Genomic DNA, 22,936 nt, shown 5'->3' with positions numbered 1-22,936 from the left:
AGAACACTGGTTAGCTCTGACTTTGGATGAGAATGGTCAATCCAGCTTTTTTGACTCTTATGGATTCTCTCCGGATTTCGAGTTCTACCCGTCAAGCATTGTAACATTTTTAGAAGACAGATCCTCAAAAATATTGTATCATAATAATCAGCTTCAAAACACTCTGTCCACTGTGTGCGGTCACCATTGCATTTTTTATCTATGTCATAGAGCGTGCGGATTATCACTGCAGCAAGTGTTGTCAAATACACTGGAGATGTGATTAAGAATGATTTAATGGTATCTAACTTTGTGAAAAAATATCAGAAATGTGTCATTAATCAAAGTTGTACAGTTGTACATTTTATACTCACGGAACATGCTCTTTGGAGATGTTTCTGGATTATTATGGAATTTAAATTGTCTTTTGTTTTTTTGTTTTTTCATTTGTTTTTTCTTATAATTTAATATTTGTGTAATGACATCATATGTTAGTGTGTGAAGTAGTGAACGAAGCTAGACTTGAAAATATAATCAATAAATATTTTATTGAATAAAAGAAATAGGCTACATGTTTCATTTTCTTATAATGGTTTATGGTGAAAATGTAATCCATCGGGGTGGTAATGTTGTCTTACGAAGAGACTTTTTTGACTTCCCATCAGCATTTTTTGGATCTTCCAGCTCGGATCTCGACCAATGGGGGAGAATGAGTTATCTGCCTTCTTCTTCTTGTTCTTCTCTGCTTAACGCTGGGTGGTGTACCCCCATTTTCAATAGATGTACCCTCTGTTTTGAACCGTCTATATTCATCATGAGCATAAGGATTAATGACTGAAGATATGGGGATGTTTACCTCTGACAAGGTATGTAGAAAGTCTGACCACCCTCGGGGTAGCCATGCTCCAGATTTTTTAAACGGAAGGATGAGATTTTTCAACAAGTCAATCATGTGAGACCCCTTTCCAACATTTCCTTTATATACAAATTCACCTCGCGAAGTCCAACTCACTTCTTTCGGATAATTTCATCAAAATGTACTCAGCATTTTTACGGTTATGCTGTGGTAGGCTTTTCAGTACATCCATAACAACCTGATCCTTAGGGGCCTCGTCCTGCCCCGGGCCTTGTTTTTCTTGGGACTGCTCATGCTCAGAAGCGTCAAACTCACCCGCTGTTCTTCTTTCACACCTTGCTTGAGTAGAGTCAGATACCTCTGCAAAAGCGCATCGTATTTCTTGATTTTTTCATAAGAAGTCAAACCGGGCTCGTTTATTATCGCTCTCATTTCAGCATCCAAATTCTCCTCCGCCGTCAGTCTGATGGACGTGTCTGACTGGGTCAGACGCTTGAATTGATGAGGGGAAATGAGAAGCATCTTCTGTGATGTTCTGAGAGACATTATCTCCTGATTATACCACCCACTAGATCACTAGCTGGGATCGGATTGTCTTTTTTAAAGACAAGTTTCCGTCTCAACTTTGATTTTTTTCGGAGGCAGACGGTTACAAACGCTGACCTCTCCAACGTTCAGGAATATGTCTTTTGTTAAATCTGTAAGTAGAATTTATTTAATTTATTTTTTAAATCACAAAATAGCATTCACCAGTTGACTAAACCAGATGTTGTTGCAGTTAATAATTTCCATAGTCAGACTGTGTAAAAACGATACCATCCAGCTCGTCACTCGTGGGTTCTAAAGAATATAAGTTAAACATGATTATTATCCAACGAGCATTCACAAGCACTTAAAGAATTCTTAAAGATGATTACTTACTACTGAAGATTGCGTTGTATCTGTCGATAGAACCAGAATATTCACCACCTTCTTCGTTCCCTGAAATATTTTCCGACATTTTTTTTCTGCTTCTCCTTACAAGTGTTCTAAAAATATTTCAGTGTAATTGGTAAAAAATAAACTTTTAGCTACCAGATTTGAAGCCGATCTCCCAGTAAAGATTGCGTTGTATCTGTCGATAGAACCAGGATGACTGACTACGCTATCTTCAGCGCGCATAGTTACACCCCTTGGCCACACCCCCCCGAGACACCTCAGCAACAGCACAGACGTGTTAATTCAATAAACAGTGGATGTGTATTGACTGAGACAATGGTCGACACTTTGGCCCAGGAAAAGAGCACTGTCAGTGTGAAAACTGTGTCTGAGACAATACGCAAGAAACAGCTGTGGATGTCTGGCTTAATTCAACAAACAGTGACATGTCCGAGGATTTTATAACCTTTATTTTTTATTTTTTCAGTTTCTTGTGACGTTTAACATAGACATACTGGTTACAACCTCTGGCTCCCACGTGGAATGAGGAGAAAACAGTTTTCTCTAAATCATCAATAACTATTGCTCTAAGATGAAAAAAAGAAAAGCTTAAGGTAACTAAAATTATCATCCATTTTACCAAATAGAGTCTCTCCAAACAAAGTCTTTTTTCTGTAGAATCCATTTCTAATTTGGAAACGGCATACTGAGCACTCATAACTATTTTTTCAGTTAATTGGTTTCTCTGTTTTAGATCATCTCTACAAGTTGCTGGAGCAGATTAGATTACTCAAACATTTGAGCAGAGGAAGAAAGGTTCTGTATCTACTTTTTGTCTTCCTTGTTTTTTAGATGTAAAAACATCCATCTAAATAACCCGTGTTAAAACAAAATGAATTTATAATTCTGTCAGGTTCTCTCTTTTTATCACAATTTTGTGTGACGTGCCTGCATTAACCTGATTGACCTTTTAAAGTGGATAAACTACATGTTTTGTTTTTAGATGTAAAAGACATCTAAAAACAATTAGAAATACAATTAGAAAGATTCGCTTCCTTGTAATAACGTCCAGCTAATGACAACATCCGGTTAATGACAACATCCGGCTAATGACAACATCCGATTAATGATGATATCCGGTTACGTCACAGGAAGGCCCACCACCGGAAGTCCCGCCCTAGGATGTCCCAGCCACTGGAAGTCCCGCCCACCTGTCAAACTTTTCACACCTCGTTTGATTGAAGGATGTACAGGTCCTTCTCAAAATATTAGCATATTGTGATAAAGTTAATTATTTTCCATAATGCCATGATGAAAATGTAACATTCATATATTTAAGATTCATTGCACACTAACTGAAATATTTCAGGTCTTTTTTGTCTTAATACGGATGATTTTGGCATACAGCTCATGAAAACCCAAAATTCCTATCTCACAAAATTAGCATATTTCATCCGACCAATAAAAGAAAAGTGTTTTTAATACAAAAAACGTCAACTTTCAAATAATCGTGTACAGTTATGCACTCAATACTTGGTCGGGAATCCTTTGGCAGAAATGACTGCTTCAATGCGGCGTGGCATGGAGGCAATCAGCCTGTGGCACTGCTGAGGTCTTATGGAGGCCCAGGATGCTTCGATAGCGGCCTTTAGCTCATCCGGAGTGTTGGATCTTGAGTCTCTCAACGTTCTCTTCACAATATCCCACAGATTCTCTATGGGGTTCAGGTCAGGAGAGTTGGCAGGCCAATTGAGCACAGTGATACTATGGTCAGTAAACCATTTACCAGTGGTTTTGGCACTGTGAGCAGGTGCCAGGTTGTGCTGAAAATGAAATCTTCATCTCCATAAAGCTTTTCAGCAGATGGAAGCATGAAGTGCTCCAGAATCTCCTGATAGCTAGCTGCATTGACCCTGCCCTTGATAAAACACAGTGGACCAACACCAGCAGCTGACACGGCACCCCAGACCATCACTGACTGTGGATACTTGACACTGGACCTCTGGCATTTTGGCATTTCCTTCTCCCCAGTCTTCCTCCAGACTGTGGCACCTTGATTTCCGAATGACATGCAGAATTTGCTTTCATCCGAAAAAAGTACTTTGGACCACTGAGCAACAGTCCAGTGCTGCTTCTCTGTAGCCCAGGTCTGGGGAATGCGGCACCTGTAGCCCATTTCCTGCACACGCCTGTGCACGGTGGCTCTGGATGTTTCTACTCCAGACTCAGTCCACTGCTTCCGCAGGTCCCCCAAGGTTTGGAATCGGCCCTTCTCCACAATCTTCCTCAGGGTCCGGTCACCTCTTCTCGTTGTGCAGCGTTTTCTGCCACACTTTTTCCTTCCCACAGACTTCCCACTGAGGTGCCTTGATACAGCACGCTGGGAACAGCCTATTCGTTCAGAAATTTCTTTCTGTCTTACCCTCTTGCTTGAGGGTGTCAATAGTGGCCTTCTGGACAGCAGTCAGGTTGGCAGTCTTGCCCATGATTGGGGTTTTGACTGATGAACCAGGCTGGGAGTTTTAAAGGCCTCAGGAATCTTTTGCAGGTGTTTAGAGTTAACTCGTTGATTCAGATGATTAGGTTCATAGCTCATTTAGAGACCCTTTTAATGATATGCTAATTTTGTGAGATAGGAATTTTGGGTTTTCATGAGCTGTATGCCAAAATCATCCGTATTAAGACAATAAAAGACCTGAAATATTTCAGTTAGTGTACAATGAATCTAAAATATATGAATGTTAAATTTTCATCATGACATTATGGAAAATAATGAACTTTATCTCAATATGCTAATATTTTGAGAAGGACCTGTACATTTAGTCTCTAAACAACTTTATTCATGGCTTTTCTCTCTCCTCCGCCATTGCTACTTCTTTTGCCACCTACAAATGTGGCCAGTGAAGGATGCAGCCCCTGAGTCTCCATAGTCCTCAACATGGCAGTGCTTGCATTTCCGGTTAAGGCATACCTACTCAGTCTGGAGCAGGCAGCGCCCTCTGGTGTACGGTCATTCAAATTACCTTGAAGTCACAGATTGTTTTGCTCCACCATCAGTGGCATGAATGGGGCAAAAGTGAAAGCCCGCCAAAAAGAAGGTGTAATTTGTAAAGCAGCATTTGTGATCCTAGCAGCAGATTCATGCAGCTGTATTCAACGATTTGAGTTTGTGTTAAAGAACAAAATTTGAAAAAAAAAAAAACTGTTTTGAAAAGATGTTAATACAGGTGTGTGAATTTATTTTGCATCATTTGTTTTGAAACAATTGGAGCAAAATTGAATGTAAGAGGTTTTTGATGTGTACCTCAAAGAATACAATTTGTGCACTTGTACGTAAGATTCTGAAGAAGTGTAACTGTTCCTTTGTATTTGTGAAAGACAGAAAACATTCTACAATGACAAAACTCCTATAGCATTTTTCTGTGAACCTGAAATTCACAGTTACAATGCAGAAATAGTTTTACCCCAAAGTTACCTTCATAGACAAACACTAGATGTCAGAGAGGAGTACATTTCTAAAGATATCTAATCTGTTCTTCATCGGTCCATCAAAATAGGACCATCATAAACACAAGATCTTCTCAGATCCTGAAATATGGGCATGGGGCTGGTGGTATAGGGGTTAAGCACGCGACCATGTGCAGAGGCTATAGTACCTGATATGGCTGTCCTGGATTCGAGTCCCGGACCTGGCAACCTTTATAAAGGCCTCAAGTGAGGCCTTTATAAAAAAAAATATATATATAAAATATAAAAATATAAATATAAAATAATATATAAAAAAAATATTTTAAAAAAACAATCTCAAGTGGGAAAATATTGCATGAGGATTTTAAAAGATTTCATCAGTTCAAAATCACATCAGTAAATAAATAATCACCATGAATTACTGTATAGCTTCAGCTTGTTATAAAAGCAATGATTCCACATTCTAAATTTGTCAGCTGGCATGAAAGAATATTCTGTCTCTTCATGGTTTAGTCTGAATCTGTAGACAAATAAGTTAATTTGTTGCAAAAACACAATATAGTGCAGGTGACACAGATGCACAGTGTTACCTGAAAACGAGACCAAATCACCTTGAGACATTCAAGGTGATCGGACTCATCTCTGATGGTGACGAGTCCGCGTACAGATGGGAGGTGGACCATCTGTTGGACTGGTGCAGCCAGAACAACCTTGAGCTCAACGCTCTAAAGACAGTGGAGATGGTTGTGGACTTCAGGCAGAACCCAGCCCCACCTGCCCCCATCACCCTCTGTGACTCCACAATTGACACTGTGGAATCTTTCCGCTTCCTGGGAACCATCATCTCCCAGGATCTCAAGTGGGAGCCAAACATCAGCTCCCTCATCAAGAAAGCCCAGCAGAGGATGTTCTTCCTGCTTTACTTGCACTGCCATTCTTGCACAATGATCACCTGCACTGTTGTATTGCTCTTGCATCTTATACTGCTCTATATTTACTCTCACTCACTTAAAACTGTGCACATATATTTATATTATATTGTAGATATGTTTATACTGTTTAATTTGTACTGTATTGCACCGACTACGCCAAAACAAATTCCTTGTATGTCCAAAAACGTACTTGGCAATAAAGCTTTTCTGATTCTGATTCTGACTCTGATTTGCCTGTATAATTAAAAGTGCAAGAAAAAACTTGGGGTCCCTCTATGCCAGTGGTTCCCAGCCTTTTCTGGCTTGTGTGTCCCCTGAGCTATTTTGTTATGCAACGGGAACCCCCTCGGTCAAATGTTTTAGGAAAAATAGAATGTACAACTACTAATTATTAAATGAAAATTATTTTATTTAATCTCTTCAACTTGAACATTTAGTTCTTGGACATTGTATTCCTTCCAGCTCAAATTAAACATAAAGATAACTTTGTTGCCCTGAAAGTGAGTCAGTAATCTAAATAAATACAAATCAGCATAAATAATAAACCTGCCTTTGTTATAACAAAAACTGAAGCTCTTTTGAATGAGTCCCCAATAAACAGACATTTCAGCTGAAGAAATCAGGAACAGAGCACTTAAGAAAAATAAAGCTCAGGCTCTTTATTAGTTTTATTTTGTTTTCATCATTTAACTGAGCTTTAATGAGACATCTGAGCTTGCTTGTCCTTGATTAGCTTTGATAGATTGGCAGAGTGGAAACAGCTGTTACTTTTCTCTCTCTCTCTCGGTAGCGAAGAGCCGTGCATGTGAACAGCAATGACATCCTGCTCTAGTCGTTCCCACTTGTAGTTGTTTTATTGTGCTGTTTTTGCTCTTTTGGTTGATAAACGCTTGGTGTATGTTGCACCGGGGTCCTAATAAAATGGTAAATGGCCTGCAGTTGTATCGCGCTTTATCAAGTCTGAGTACCCCAAAGCGCTTTACACTACAATCAGTCATTCACACACTGACAGTAGTGAGTCACAATGTAGCTACAGCTGCACAGTAGTGAGGCTGCCATAAAATCGGCACCACTGAGCCCTCTGACCACCATCAGCAGGCAAGGAGGGTGAAATGTCTTGCCCAAGGACACGACTGAGGCGGACAGAGCAGGAGTTCAAACCAGCGACCCAAAGAACCAACCTGTCGCCACCATTGCCCCTAATAATGCATCACACATCAAACAATTATCCCTACTAACTGATGATATTTATCTGTCATCTTGGAAATAAAATGTTAAATGTTATAACATAGCACTACGGGTACGAGTACCCTGGTTGGGAAGCGCTGCTCTATGCTACACCCTAGTCACAACTATCAGAATTTTGGGGTATCAGTTAGCATTTGTGCCACTAGATGTCACTACATTTTCACACTGAATCTTTAACACACATACAAATTGTGTTTGTTTGTTTGTTTTTTTTGCTTGGTTTTCACAAGTAAGCCAGATACTGATAGCAAAGTTAACATCTTGTTACCTAAATAAAACCATAAGCATATCTCAACTGAATGAGACACACAAGCTCTTCAGGCATTTTTTGAAAATTGGTAAGTGGAACCTTATTTGAACACCGGGATTACTTGGTGAAAGAAAGCTTCCCCTACAGAACGGGTCAGACCTAATGGGTGATTTGCTAACAATGCTCAGCCTAAAGTTGTTCAAACAATAAACAGTCAAGTGATTCTCCTGAATGTTCACTATGGTCTGTATGAGTAAAATAGTTCTGTGTGTTTCAGGTTATTTCTGGTGATTGAATATGTGAATGGTGGAGACTTGATGTTTCATATGCAACGGCAACGGAAGCTCCCAGAGGAACATGCCAGGTAAGCATCCAGCGGTCTCCACACATGATCCAAATCCCTGTCCAGTTCTACATTCAGACCTCTTTAATTGCCTTTCTCCCACATGCTAATGATACTATTACATGTTTTGCATGTGTTGGTGTAATTTTGAGATAATGATTGTATTTTATTTTTCTTCATTAGATGTAATAAAAACCTCCGTGGACCATAATAGAGCAGAGGGGCATCTGCTGCATGGTCACAGGAGGTTCAGCAACTGGTTCTTTTAGGATTAGATTTTAGATGCTCATATGACACAGATGCACAGAAGACACATGCATGGAGCTGACGGCTGTTTTAAGGCGGTCTTACTAAAGGGGATATAATGTTGTTGCTTTAGAATCAAAAGCCTTTTTTTTTTGTAAAAGGATCTGGTGTAGTGTGGTTGGTGAGGGATCAGACTGAAGATCCTTTTATAAACATTTTCCTGAATAGCCTCTGTTTTCGTACCAAACAGATGCTCTCAGGGATGTTGCAATGCTTCCCAAATCCAAATTAAGACTTTTTTACATCTTGGAGAAATGTAATAAGCATCCATAATTCATTGAACCAACTGTGGCTCTTATAAATTTCAGATCAAAGGCTCAGTAATTTAGAGAGACACCATTGGGCCCCAATCAGCCTCTTCAATCTGGATCCTGGAGACAGTGGCTGTACATATGCAAAGCAGCATGTTAAGCACTCATAATGATTGTACATATTCATGAGCAGCGCTCTTAGAGAGAGCCCTGATGCATTCCCCCACGCAGTGGGCGATGCAGGGTGATGCTGATAGGACGTGTCTCTGCACTGACTGAAGGCAGCAGAGAAACAACAGAGGCTGCCACAGCGGAGATGTGGGGGAGCGGTGTGGGATTTGTGATTCCTCTGTCAAACATCGTTTCAACACAGACTTTTCCCTCAGTGTTTGACAATCATTGGTTTACAGCAGCCAGACACAGAAAGGCTTGTCAGAGTTAATGAAGGCTTGTCTCCAAGAGACAGAAAACACTACCTACACATGGAGAGAAAACACAACGCTGACTCACCAAAGAAGCCGTCCAAGTACATTTTATCATCACCAAAAGGGTTTAACGCTTGACTCACAGCATGAGCCTGAAGGACCTACTGCTAGCGACTGCAGCGCTGCCCAAAGTTTTAGTTCTTCAACAAACTAAAATCAGAATCTGGAGATGCTCAAGGAAATTTAGAGTGGCAAGCAAATTGACAGCAGCAGTAATCTGAAGAAAACTAATATCTTCTTCCTTTTATACTTTAGATATTTTGTTTTTTGATGAAAAATATATGAAAATATACAGAAAGGCATCATTGCAATGCCAAAAACAGTCATCAAAATATAACACCCCTTGTGTGTTCTTAACATGTTTAGGATAACAATTTTTTATAGTACTAAGAGACTCAAGAATACACTAGAATAATTTAGGTATTAAAACTGGAGAAAATATGGTTTAAAACTTTCGGTAAACTTAAAACAATGTTTGTGGTGAGGAATGAATTAGTAAAACTCCGCACTTGATCCCACTTAAAATGGCTAAAATAATATATGGTTATATCACGTCAGATGGACATGATGAGGTTTACATAAATCAGCTGTTCTATTGTCTGGAAAATAGCCTAAAAGTCTAAACATTTAACTTCAATGGAATGTGTGAAAGGAGGAAACCTTTGCTCTCCAATGCCTCTTTTCCATTAATACCTACTCTACTTGAGTCGTCTAGGGTTGGCTCTACTCTACAAGGTTTGGTTTGTTTTCCATTATAATTGAGTACTATCTCAATGTGGACATTATTGTCAAAAGCAAGGCAGCTCCACAGTCTGAAAAATTAAAGTGATTTGTATGTGATACAAACACAACCACAGCCCTGACTGCTGCTTGTCTGCAGCTTTCATACTATACGTTTGTGGAAGTTCCCCCCCACCAGCCCCCTACCCACGCCGAGGATGGCTCTTTCCATCCAGGAGAGGGACGTCAACAAACTCTTCAGGAGACAGAACCCCCGGAAAGCTGCTGGTCCGGATTCTGTCTCACCAGCCAGCCTGAAGCACTGCGCTGATCAGCTGTCTCCAGTCTTCACAGACATTTTTAACACCTCACTGGAGACATGTCATGTGCCAGCCTGCTTCAAGTCCTCCACCATCATCCCTGTTCCCAAGAAGCCAAGGACCACAGGGCTTAATGACTTCAGACCCGTCGCCCTGACCTCTGTGGTGATGAAGTCCTTTGAGCGCCTTGTGCTCTCACACCTAAAAGGCATCACCGACCCCCTCCTGGACCCCCTGCAGTTTGCCTACAGAGCCAACAGGTCTGTAGACGATGCAGTCAACCTAGCCCTTCACTTCATCCTCCGGCACCTGGACTCCACAGGAACCTATGCCAGGATCCTGTTTGTGGATTTCAGCTCTGCCTTCAACACCATTGTCCCAGTTCTGCTACAGGAGAAGCTCTCCCAGCTGAGTGTGCCCGACTCCACCTGCAGGTGGATCACTGACTTCCTGTCTGACAGGAAGCAGCGCGTGAGGCTGGGGAAGCACGCCTCTGACTCCCTGACCATCAGCACCGGTTCCCCCCAAGGCTGTGTTCTCTCTCCTCTGCTCTTCTCCCTGTACACCAACAGCTGCACCTCCAGTCACCAGTCTGTCAAGCTTCTGAAGTTTGCGGACGACACCACCCTGATCGGACTCATCTCTGATGGTGACGAGTCCGCGTACAGATGGGAGGTGGACCATCTGTTGGACTGGTGCAGCCAGAACAACCTTGAGCTCAACGCTCTAAAGACAGTGGAGATGGTTGTGGACTTCAGGCAGAACCCAGCCCCACCTGCCCCCATCACCCTCTGTGACTCCACAATTGACACTGTGGAATCTTTCCGCTTCCTGGGAACCATCATCTCCCAGGATCTCAAGTGGGAGCCAAACATCAGCTCCCTCATCAAGAAAGCCCAGCAGAGGATGTTCTTCCTGCGGCAGCTGAAGAAATTCAACCTGCCAAAGACTATGATCGTGCACTTCTACACAGCCATCATTGAGTCCATCCTCACCTCCTCCATCACCATCTGGTACGCCGCTGCTACAGCCAAGGATAAGGGCAGGCTGCAGCGTGTCATTCGGTCTGCTGAGAAGGTGATTGGCTGCAGTCTACTGTCGCTCCAGGAACTGTACACCTCCAGGACCCTGAAGCAGGCAGGGAAGATTCTGGCTGATCCCTCCCACCATGGTCACAGACTCTTTGAGATTCTCCCCTCTGGCAGGAGGCTGCGGTCCATCCGGACCAAAACCTCACGCCACAAGAACAGTTTTTTCCCATCTGCCACCAGCCTGGTTAACAAAGCCCGGAAACCACCATGACACTCTCCCTTTCCCCCACACCCCCTCTGTTTTTGCTGACAGGACACCCGTATCTTGTAACTCTATGCGTTACATTAACGTTCAGCATGGACTCCTGCTTTACTTGCACTGCCATACTTGCACAATGATCACCTGCACTGTTGTATTGCTCTTGCATCTTATACTGCTCTATATTTACTCTCACTCACTTAAAACTGTGCACATATATTTATATTATATTGTAGATATGTTTATACTGTTTAATTTGTACTGTATTGCACCGACTACGCCAAAACAAATTTCTTGTATGTCCAAAAACGTACTTGGCAATAAAGCTTTTCTGATTCTGATTCTGATAGGGAGAAACTCTGGAGGAGAAAGAAGAGGAGATTCACGAAGGTGAACTAGAGGTTTTAGTATCAGAGGTCGAGGCAAGACATTGAATATTATTTGGCAGTCAATCTTCTAGAATCACTCACAAAATAAAGGAAATGGAGTGGCAGAAGGTGGCGATTGCTGTAAACTCGGCATTTACAAAAGCATTTTCATTTACAGATGGTGTCATCATAGCAATATGAGTGCAGTCGATATCCCTGATCACATTTGGAAATGGGCTCCTTGCTGCAAATTGCAAGTTAATTTCTGCCTGTTCAGCCACATTGTAGGGGAATGTTACATATTTGGACAACATGCAGATGAGGCCGTCCCATATGGCTGGCATGGCATGGCTCAGAGATGATTGTGAAATACATGATCTGTCAGCAGGCTCCCTCTGAAAAACTCCAGTTGCACAGAATCCCAGCATAGTGTTGTGCCTATGAATCTGAATATATTATTTAATATTAATACTTTAATATTTCATCAAATAATATTTCGGTCTGTTAAGGGTTGTCCTGTGAATACCAGCTTAGTAAGGCGGTGGTATTAGGACAAATTCGAAAAGGGTGAGCCAAGCTCTGACATTATTGAACAGCATAAACTCTGCACACACATGGAATGAATTCACACAATTTCTTAAACTACAAGAATTTATTAACAAAAATAAGTCAACTCAAAGTCAAACATATTTCAATCAACAAACTCTTTACTATGCTAAAACAATCCAACTAAACTACCAAGCAGAATTAAAGAATAAGGAATACTAATAGGCTATGTACAATATAAACTAGTTGATTAAAGATGGTTGAAAATCATGACCAAAAGAGTGATGCAACATTACCATGCAATGTTATTTATGTTTGAGAACCAAGGATTATCTTGAAGAATCTGGAAATGAAGTTAAGTTAGTCTTGGAACCACCTTAGGCAATAATCAGCAAACATTTAGACAACCATTCACAATGCAAGATCAGATAAAATATTATTTTTATAAAATAATGTTTTAAATAATGATATGCTAAATAAAACCAACCTTCTGGATGACTAATTCTCAACAGTCAGTTTCTCATTAGCTGCCTTTATTTATTAAAATAATATTTGAAGAAATATCAAGGAAATGGTAAAATATTTAAGGAAATATTTTGGAAAAGAGCCAAATCTTTCTGGAGAAACGGGGCTTAATGGTGTTTACCTAGTTATCAAGTTTAGTAAAATAATATTTAGGGAAATATTATTTACTGGATTGAAAACTAACAACCTTTCTGGGTAAATATTCTTTGGCAGCAAGCACGTGTTCTTAGCTGTTAGCAGTTAAAGCTAAGAAAGAAGCTGATAGCTTAGCACCAGAATCAAACACACACCTTTAAAAATACCATTAATAAAAGGGTTAAAATGCATAAGCGTGGACGGCGCGTTATGATCAATCTTCTGTTTAAAATCCCCCTTCAAGTAAAGTTTGTCTTAACTTTAAAAACACAGAACACAAAACTGAGCAAGTGTGCTGCAGATATTCTGCTAGCACCAAGATAGCTGAGTTCATCACAAACAAAACCAAACTTCATAAAATGAAAACGTTCAGATCATTCCATCCTAAATCTCTCTGCCCAAACCTAACCTCTGAACCATGCTGAGGAAAAGCTGTCCAGGGCGACGAAGTTTGAAAAAACGTCCACAGTCAACAAATGGTTAGCTACAGCTAACCTCCTTAGCTGTGGGGAGTGGCTCGTTCTGTCGGGCCACCGAACTGCACGTTACCGTAGCCACGAGATGAGACTCCTGTTGTTCTTCTTTCAGACCGGGAAACTGCTCCACTCGGCGTCGTGCCGGGAACTCTCTAGAAACAGTTAATCTCTGTAAATCTCAGGGAGAAAAGTCAAGCCACGCTTAGACTTTAATTTACCCCTTTTTATGAATGAATAGCAGCAAAGAGACATTTGCGCGCTGTGTCTCTCTGTCCAGGCCCCTGGGTGACCCACGTAGAAGAGATCGGACCATTGGAAAGGTGGGGGTTTTATATGGCCAGTGGCATCATGGGAGGTCCGCTGTTACAGTTTGCTTCGCAGTGCTGGAAGTAGGTTAAATGCACTTTATTTTGAAAGTTCCAGAAAAGTTCATACCGGAGTTTTCATGTTGTATCCATGGCTGTGGGCCCCAACAATAGTTACAACTTGAGCTGGCACCAGCAACGCACGATTCCTTCTAGTGCCCCTTTGTAACTCAGGTGCCTTTTCTGTGCAGAGCTCCAGGATGGTTGCCCTAACGCCGGGCTCACACTGAACATGGTGCAGCTGCGGTGCGGGCGTGCCAAGAAACCCAATGTGTACACTCACATCAGCCACGGTGCAGTGCGGTTGCAGTTACTGAGGTTGTACGGCTCAATTAAATGTTTCCGCAAGAAGGAAGTTTGGCCGGACACCGCAACGGCTTCTGTGTGAAGCTCCTGAATTTTACCAGCCAAACAGGAAGCCAGACAGGAGAGAGTTCCAGTGAATTTCATAATAAAATCAACCCACCAACATATGCTAACTTGACTAGTGTAAACAAAACGACAAAAAACAGAAAAACGAGGAAACGGAGGGGCTATTTGGGGATGCGCACGGATAATGAGGAAAACGAAATCCATAGCTGTTTTTACTAATTTAGAGGGATGGCAACAGAAAAGAGCAGACAGAGATTTTCCTCTCTTGTTTTGCTGGCAGAAAACTACGAGGCAGTGGTTGTACAGCCAAATACAGGCTTTGTATATGACAGACCTACTAAATGGTTGGGCTAGTTCTTGCGTGAACTCCCAGAAAGCACGAGAACCCACGTGAACTTCTGCTCTCGGGAGCGCCATTTCCACAGCCGGAGCCGTATTTGGGCCGGGCTGGCTACAGTGCAGTGTGAGTAGCTTTCAGCAGCACGACCGCACCGCAGCTGCACCGCGTTCAGTGTGAGGAGGTCTAAAGCGGCTAATAATAATAATAAAATCATCATGTGCCAGCAGGTCAGTAACACACGCTCGGGGTTCTCACCAGTGTATTTCATTAAACCTGTCACCGTTACGCTGAAATTAAGCTGTTACGCTTATTTTTCAGCCCTTTGGCTGACTTCTGGGCTCCCTCTCCGTGTGGTTTTTATGTCGACTATTGCGTCTGTTCCCGCTTCCTTTCACCTTATGACCCTGTGCGACCACTAATGGTAAAGCTTTCTAAAATCGTGTCAGCTTCGAAGGGTAGGTATAAACGGCGTCATATCATGGCGTTCTTCCCATTGGCTGCTATACACAAATTGGGTGACGGTCATTCCAGTAATGGCGAGGAACAAAATGGCGGGCCTGCAGCCAATACTAGCACTGCGTCAGTCATAGGCACGGACATCATTTCTGCTGCTGAAGGACTTAACAAGCAGAAGAAACGGAGGCCTGGTATCGATCCAGCTTGGAAAGAAGCCTTCCAATGTCTGGAAATAACCGCTAAAGAAGCTGGTAGGGCTTCACATTGGGTTATTTGCGCTCACTTTTGAAATTAAATTTTACTTAATGCCGCCTAGTCAGCAAATATAAATAAATAAACAAACCATTTACTATTTAAATGGTTTAGTTCATAAAATCTTTTATCTTCTTTATCTCTGTAACCTTACAGCTCCTCTCATTCATGCACATGTATTCTGTCTTGCTCCAGCTAAACTTAATTACTCTGCTTTCCAAGGCAAACCCCTCTCTCCCTGCTCTGACCGCAGATCGCGGTCATTTGCAAACATAGAAAGTCCACGGAGATTCCTGTCTAACCTCATCTGTCAACCTGTCCATCACCACAGCAAACAAGAAGGGGCTCAGAGCCGATCTGAATGCTCTAATGAAATGTACACTAACATTTCTAAATAATCTAAATTATGAGTTTTCATCAGCTGGAAGCCATAATCATGAAAAATAATCTTTTTTAAGGTGAATTACTGAAATAAATAAACTTTCTGATAATATTCAAATTTATTGCGATACACCTGTGTACAGACAAATATAATATCAGATCATATGGACATCATTGGCCTGCTGGTGGCACTTCATGATAATTTTAAAAATGTGTTACAGATTTTATGCTGCTGAAATCTGCATCGCACTGAACTTCCTTCATGAAAAGGGCATCATTTACCGAGATCTAAAACTCGACAACGTTCTCTTGGACCACGAAGGACACATCAAGCTTACAGACTACGGCATGTGCAAGGTCCAAAAAACCTGCATTTTTATGAAGTTGTTCTCACATTGTGTGGGCAGATCTATGGTCTAACATATCTTCTGTTTTTTTGTTCTCCCACATTGTTGCTTGTAATGCACCTATCAGGAGGGGATCAGACCAGGGGACACCACCAGCACTTTCTGTGGAACCCCCAACTACATTGCACCTGAGATCCTCAGAGGAGAGGACTATGGTAAGAACCAGGAGGCTTTAGAGCAGTGATCCATCACTGGAATAGAAGTTTAATTAGAGGAATTCAGTCTTGTAAGGTTGTTGAGCTGCGTTTATAAACTATCTCACAGCCTCATACTGTATTTTTCATGTACGTAGGATGGTAAACACAGGATGTAGGTGGAGGATTTACCCTTTTTAAGAACCATTTTTTAGAGCCGGCAGCTCAGCAATGAAAGCGTTGCTCAGTTGTGTTTATGAAGAGGATTTTTTATTAGTTACCAAACCAACTTCTGTTTGTGTTCCCAGGCTTCAGTGTGGACTGGTGGGCTCTGGGTGTTCTGATGTTTGAGATGATGGCTGGAAGATCTCCGTTTGATATTATTACAGACAATCCTGACATGAACACAGAGGAATACCTTTTTCAAGGTGAGACATAGTTATTTGCACTGATTGTAAATGATGGGGTTCAGTCACATTAAAGTGCTGGCATTGAAAGTTAAACTGAAAAACGAGGCAAATCAGTCCAGATGTTTCCTTTAGTTTGCACAGTTTTCACATCTTTGTCTTAGTTATTAAACACTAATGCATTGTATATTTTTGTTTTTATTAATTACTTTGAATAAAATATAAAGCTTATTTTGAAAATAGTAGTTCAGATGTGAATAAAGTAGACCTTATAGCGGCCGGATACTGTAAGAGCAAGTGTTTTCGGCAAGAATTTAGCATCTAACAAAATAACGTCAGAAAGGTGAAGTTTAAAAGTGAAATATAATAACTTTGTGTTGCTATAAATGCAAAGTTAAGCCTTCTTTTCATTAGCTGGATTCTTTCAATCTGGAAGTGAAAGACGGGACTTTAAACTGGAATACATTTTTGTCTGCTTGGTCAAGATTTTTTGTATATAATTGGCTGCGACATAAAGTTGTTTTTGACTTGAATTAAGCTGAAAGATTGCAGAGATAGTAGCAATACAGTGTTCTAAAGAAAAGTCAGTCCTCATCGGTCTTTCAATGCTACTGGATGATATCTGTGACAGTAAACAGTGCTTTCTTCTAATAAACAGCTCATTGTACCAGCTAAATCCTAAAAAAAAGGTGAATCAGTCTAACTCAGAGTGTGCCGAGTAAATGCTTGAATTTGTAATGACTTTGACTGCACATACATCCTCAGTACGAAGTCCTGCCCGCACATGACCCCTGGAGCATTTGGCAGTACATCATGGCCTCTATAATAAATGGGACTTAATTGCATGTGAGGACCAGTGGGGCGTTTTCTTGATGTGTTTGCTTCATTTGGCAGCTGATGGAATTCTGATGGAGCAGAGATGGAGCCAGATCATAGCACTGAGCCACCTGAAATCACAGACCTCTCTTCTGTCGGTTCAGTGACCAAATAAATGTTGGTTATAGACCCAGGTTTATGAGCAGAAAACGCTTCAACATTTTGTCACAATTACATTTTTATAAGGACATTCATGGAAAATTCCTGACAGTTACTAGGTAGGCTAAGATGGGTTTTTTAAACCTACCAATGTTTATAAGATGTTTTATTCCTATTCTAGTAATGACTGTGACACATAAAGTCAGGATCAAAGCTCAGTGTTTCCTTCCCAAAATGAAGCAATCCTAATACAACCCAACAGTCATAGCATGATAACAATACACTGACATGATACAATGAAATCTACAGTAAGATCCAATGTGATAAATCACTTTATGAAATAACTTTATCAACAGCTTGTATTTTAGGCCAAACAGGGAGAAGATTACAACAAATAATAATTTAAGCAGATGCTGGTCATTTCTCTTCTATTTCATACTTTAGGAGTTTGAGTTTTACCTGCCTCTAGGATATTTTTCACCTGCTCTGGTAACCAGAAGTATGAAGTCAGTCAGTCAGTCATTTTCTACCGCTTATTCCATAGTGGGTCACGGGGAAGCTGGTGTCTATGGGCGAGAGGCAGGGTACACCCTGGACAGGTCGCCAGTCCATCGCAGGGCAACACACAAACAACCATGCACACACCTAAGGGCAATTTAGAGCGACCAATTAACCTAACAGGCATGTCTTTGGACTGTGGGAGGAAGCCAGAGTACCCAGTGAGAACCCACGCATGCACGGGGACAACATGCAAACTCCATGCAGAAAGACCCCTGGCTGGGAATCAAACCCAGGACCTCCTTGCTGCAAGGCAACAGTGCTACCAACTGCGCCACCGTGCACAGAGATCTAATTTCATCTTCATGGACAACAATGCTCCAGCTCATCAAGGTCGCCTCATTAGGGAATGGCTTCTGGAGACTGGGGTGCCTCAAATGGAGTGGCCTGCACTTTCTCCAGACCTGAATCCCATACAGAACCTGTGGGATCAGCAGGGTCACCATTTAGAGGCCCATAACTCTGTACCCCAGAACCCCAATGACCTGAGGGTCATTCTTCAAGAAAATTGCGATGCCATGCCTCAGCAGATAATAAGCCGACTTGTGAACAGCATGAGACGTCGTTGTCAATCTGTAACTGATACTCAAGGTCACATGTCACGTTATTGTGACACTGACATTCTTTGTTGCAGTTGAGATAAGAAAATCACATTGCATGCTTCTACTTAAATGCCCTACTTTCATGATATAATATTACTTTAGCATTAACTTCTGACGTTTTCCATAATGTCACCCAAAAGCCAAATGCCTTTTTGTGTGAGGTGTATATACTGTGGTGCACCTTACGGTTTTTGCCGTATTAACGTAGACGAAGTATTAATAAATAGAGATATAAAGAGTCTCGTTGGAGGTGGAGAATAATAGGTGCCTCCATGCATTGCTATGGCAGGACCCAATGAAAGCCTACCTGATCTAAAGACCAAGAAGAATAACATCAACTTCTGTATATCATGTTGATTTAAAACATGTATTTTCTGTTGAAACATCTCAGATTCTACCATCTGTAATAACTCAAGCCCAGGACTGACCCCCTAAATTGTGACTCAATCTTGTTTGAGCTTTAAGAAAATCTTATGCCCTGTGTTCACAAAAAAGCAAGAGCTTTGAGGAAATAAGTTTAAATATCATGGGATTATTTTGGAAACCATCATTTCTCCTTAAAACCTCTTTCAAAAGTGGGAACAACTTAAATTTAACCTTAAACTTTGAACCACTCCATATTTCACAGTCAGTGCTTCTTGGAATATATTCAGCATCTCCAATATATTTACGATCCTGACATTGACTACTGGTAATTCTCTAACAGAGGAATTATTATTATAAAGTCACTTATCTGGATAGTATCCAGTATTCATTCAACTACTGGATAACTGGATAGCTGCAGCCCTGTTTACCACAGCAGGTTAGGTCTGTTCCAACTGTTATTAGTCCACCAAAATAGAGGCATCCGTCTGTTCAGGAAAGGCTCCACTTGGACAGCAGCTGAGGGAGTTGAATCAGATTAATGTCATCAGTATGCATCAGAGATGCAGAGGACCACATGATCCAGGAAACAAAAGGTTTCCAAAGATTTAAAAAGCCAGGATTTATCTGACCACTTGGATGTTATACTTTGTTTCAGCCATCTGATCAATACCATTGAAAATATCAATGACATCAACTAAAGAGGTTTTCCTTTTGAAAAAGACGTTTTGACTATCTTCCTAATGCATGGACAAATGAGGGATGTAAAATTAAGTAGTTGGGTTTCTTGAGTGAGGTTTTGTTGATTGTCTCAATCAAATAACACCCAGATGTGGTTTTAAAGTCGGTCCAACTCATATGGCTCTAATAAGAAGGAAACTAAACAGCAGCTTCACTCTAACAAGATGTTCAAGATTTCCAGGAACAACATTTCAACATCCAGTACCACTCATCAGCCAGTCAGATGTTTGCAGACATGCATTCAGAGCAGAAACCAACCTGTTCATCTTACCTACTATTTGTCAAGGTGAAGCACAGAGGAAGAGTTTTAGTTCTCTGTAAGTCTTTCTGTTCCACTCACATTGTGCTGTTTTCACAGCAGACATCCAAACTTCTCTGAGCTTCTGATGTTGAATAACATTCAGTTCTAAAAACAAAAGGTTTTCTACGGTTGTTTAACAATTTTCAGGATTCAAGTGGGAACCTGTGAAATAAAATCCTAACTGATGAGAACCCATTATTGGACTTTTAGTGCTTGATGCTTGTTGGTTTCTGTTTCTCCGGCTGATTTCTAAGAACCGGCCACAGGTTCTTGCTAGTTTCTTCACCTTGGGTCCAGACTTTCTGGTCTGTACCAGCTTGTAAAATATTTAAACCTAACCTCAAGTGTACAAAATAAGAAACTACAGCTTATATCATAAGATGTTTTATTTAACAAAGATGTAAAACAAAAAACTTAATTATATCATAACCTTAGATGCATACAAAATATACAAAACCATTAAATGTAAAGAAGGTGTACTTATTTTTTTGCCATTACTGCATTTTATACTTTTAATAAGAATGCAGTTTACTTTAAAATACATTTGCTGTGGTGTTATGAAGTTATAATACAATTTTCTATCAATAATTATTATTATTAGAGTTACCAATAACATTCATTTTTTTCCCAAAGGTTTTTACAATTCTTCTACATTTAATATTAGTGTCCTTCTATAACAGTTTGCTATACTGTTATGAAAAGTTTTTCTTAAAATAGAAGAACAACCTTTTGTGGCCATATTGCCCTCATCTACCTGTGAGGCCAAAGTGATGATGGCTGCACACTTTTCTGTGGAGGTAACCATTGCTAACACAAGACAATTATTTCAAGCACATGTGCCAGTCTTTGATATAAATTAATACGCTAGAAATGGAGTTAACTGATGGACAAAAAATAAAGTGAAACTTTACAGCTTTTTTGAGGGAATTAATTTGAATTTGATGACTCTGCACAATGATCTAAAAGCAATGTGAGTTGTCACTGACCATGAAGATACACTGGCTGGCAAATTCAGTACTACTTCGACTGTTGGTTATGTTTATTTTAAAGCTAGCTACAATAGTGCGTTGAAACCTTTGAAATTGAAAGTGCACACTGGGAGTCAGGACTTCAGAGTCATCCACATTTATTCACCTACAAGCAGGTAACCTGTAACATTTGGAGCCAAATCAGGGCTATATTAATTTATTGTTTTAATTACAAAGTAGAGACTTAAAATACTGGATGAAAAGTTAAATAACCCCACATTTAAACAAAATGTATTGTTGGTACTGTTGTGTTGAGTGTACAGTGTACCATTTTCGTTCGTTCGTTGTCTTCCGTTTATCCGGGACCGGGTCGCCGGGGCAGCAGACTCAGCAGAGACACCCAGACGTCCCTCTCCCCAGACACCTCCTCAGCTCCTCCGGGGGGAGCCCAAGGCGTTCCCAGGCCAGCCGAGAGACATAGTCTCTCAAAGGGAGTTTTAACCCGAAGAAAATTTACCATTTCTTTGGGTTAAAACCTGAGGACTTTGAGTCTGGGCTTTTTTCTTCATTTCGATTTTCTTTTTCATTTTGTTCCTCTTTAATATCCATAGCACCACTCTCTAAAAGAGACCCGAAGTGACCATTATTGGATGTTTCAGCATTGATAAGATCACAGGGCTGTGATTAAAAACATGATAGTTATTAGAGATCACACATTCTTGTCTCCAATTTTGAACTTTGTTGGAACAGTGTAGTCCAGTCTGAGAGCTCAGCATAAAACAAGCTGCAGGTGTCATCACACTTCATCACTGTGGAGAATTTCTGTGCTTCTACTTGTGTTTCTGTTTCCTCATACCATATGGTCTCCTTACATAGCACAACCCCATCACCTCCTCCTCCCTTCCTCACACTGTCTGCAGCAGCAGAAATTCCTCCATACTACAGTGTGACGCACTTTGTCTCAGCTGTTACCGTCAGGAGCTTATAGCACGGTGCCATGGCTGGCATCTGCCACCAGTACCATCCTCCTGGTGGTTTTACTGGTTTATCAGCAGGCTCCTGGATGAAAGCCTGCCAACGGAAACAAGCCTTTCACTATAAGAACCACCCACCATATGTCACCAAGATGGACCTGGTGCAGGGGTGTGCTTTTATGTGTTGGTGCACCACATGTCATCCCCAAAGCCAAGACACTCAGAGACCAGAGAATATTGGATTGATTTTGCTACTGATCTACAAAAAGGAATTTATATCAAAGTAAGAATAAGAGAAAAAAAATTAGAAAACAAATTTTTAAAATGTGCTTCTAGTATAAAGATACATTGTAAACATTTTCCAGAATAGTTTCATCGGTTACCTTTATATAATAAGTAGAATAAAATAATATTTTCAATAACTTATTAAGATGAACATTGAATTAAATATATTTTAGGGTTAAGTATTAAATCGCAAGCACTTTAACATTAAGAGCCTAACCTTATTTGCAATGCCTGTTTATAGTTGGGCTTCTAGTTACACCAAACATTAAAAATGCAATACAACATTTAAACAAAAAGAACAAATAAAACCAAAAAGTCTGTCAGAACAATAATGAATTACACTGCCATTAAGATGAAAAGTTTGGCAATTATTCAGGACTAGATGGTTGCTCCTTCTTAAAAAAGTGCTCCAGTGTTACTGACGCCAGTCAGAGTTCAGTTTTAGTTCTGCAGAAAGGGAACTCCACATGTTAACTTCTCATAAAGAGCATGATGCTTGTCCCAGAGACGTTTTACATAAAGGCATAATTCCCACTAGAAGCTTTGCATGTTAGTAAACCTTTTAGTTTTGGAAGGAATCAATTCTTGTGACCAAGATGTTAAACAGTAATTTAAATGTCAAAAAATCATTTAGGTCGT

The 22,936-nt window shown here is 40.6% G+C and overlaps 1 protein-coding gene across 4 annotated transcripts in view; it reads left to right on the top strand.

Annotated features, from left to right (window-relative positions):
• The window catches only part of prkcz (protein kinase C, zeta), a 227,597-nt gene that overhangs the window by 150,678 nt on the left and 53,983 nt on the right, over positions 1–22,936 (top strand). For 3 of the 4 annotated variants that reach the window (XM_047364798.1, XM_047364822.1, XM_047364813.1), the window contains 4 exons: positions 7,914–8,015; positions 15,804–15,939; positions 16,057–16,144; positions 16,432–16,551. In XM_047364798.1, coding sequence (XP_047220754.1) covers positions 7,914–8,015; positions 15,804–15,939; positions 16,057–16,144; positions 16,432–16,551 — 446 coding nt within the window. The remainder of the gene's footprint in view (positions 1–7,913; positions 8,016–15,803; positions 15,940–16,056; positions 16,145–16,431; positions 16,552–22,936) is intronic. The other variant, XM_047364805.1, reaches the window with a different exon arrangement.

The sequence above is a fragment of the Girardinichthys multiradiatus genome, chromosome 1 (genome assembly GCF_021462225.1).
Source record: "Girardinichthys multiradiatus isolate DD_20200921_A chromosome 1, DD_fGirMul_XY1, whole genome shotgun sequence".
Taxonomy (NCBI): Eukaryota; Metazoa; Chordata; class Actinopteri; order Cyprinodontiformes; family Goodeidae; genus Girardinichthys; species Girardinichthys multiradiatus.
The sequence above is the reverse complement of the archived record's forward strand: the minus strand, read 5'-3'. Positions and strand labels throughout refer to the sequence as shown.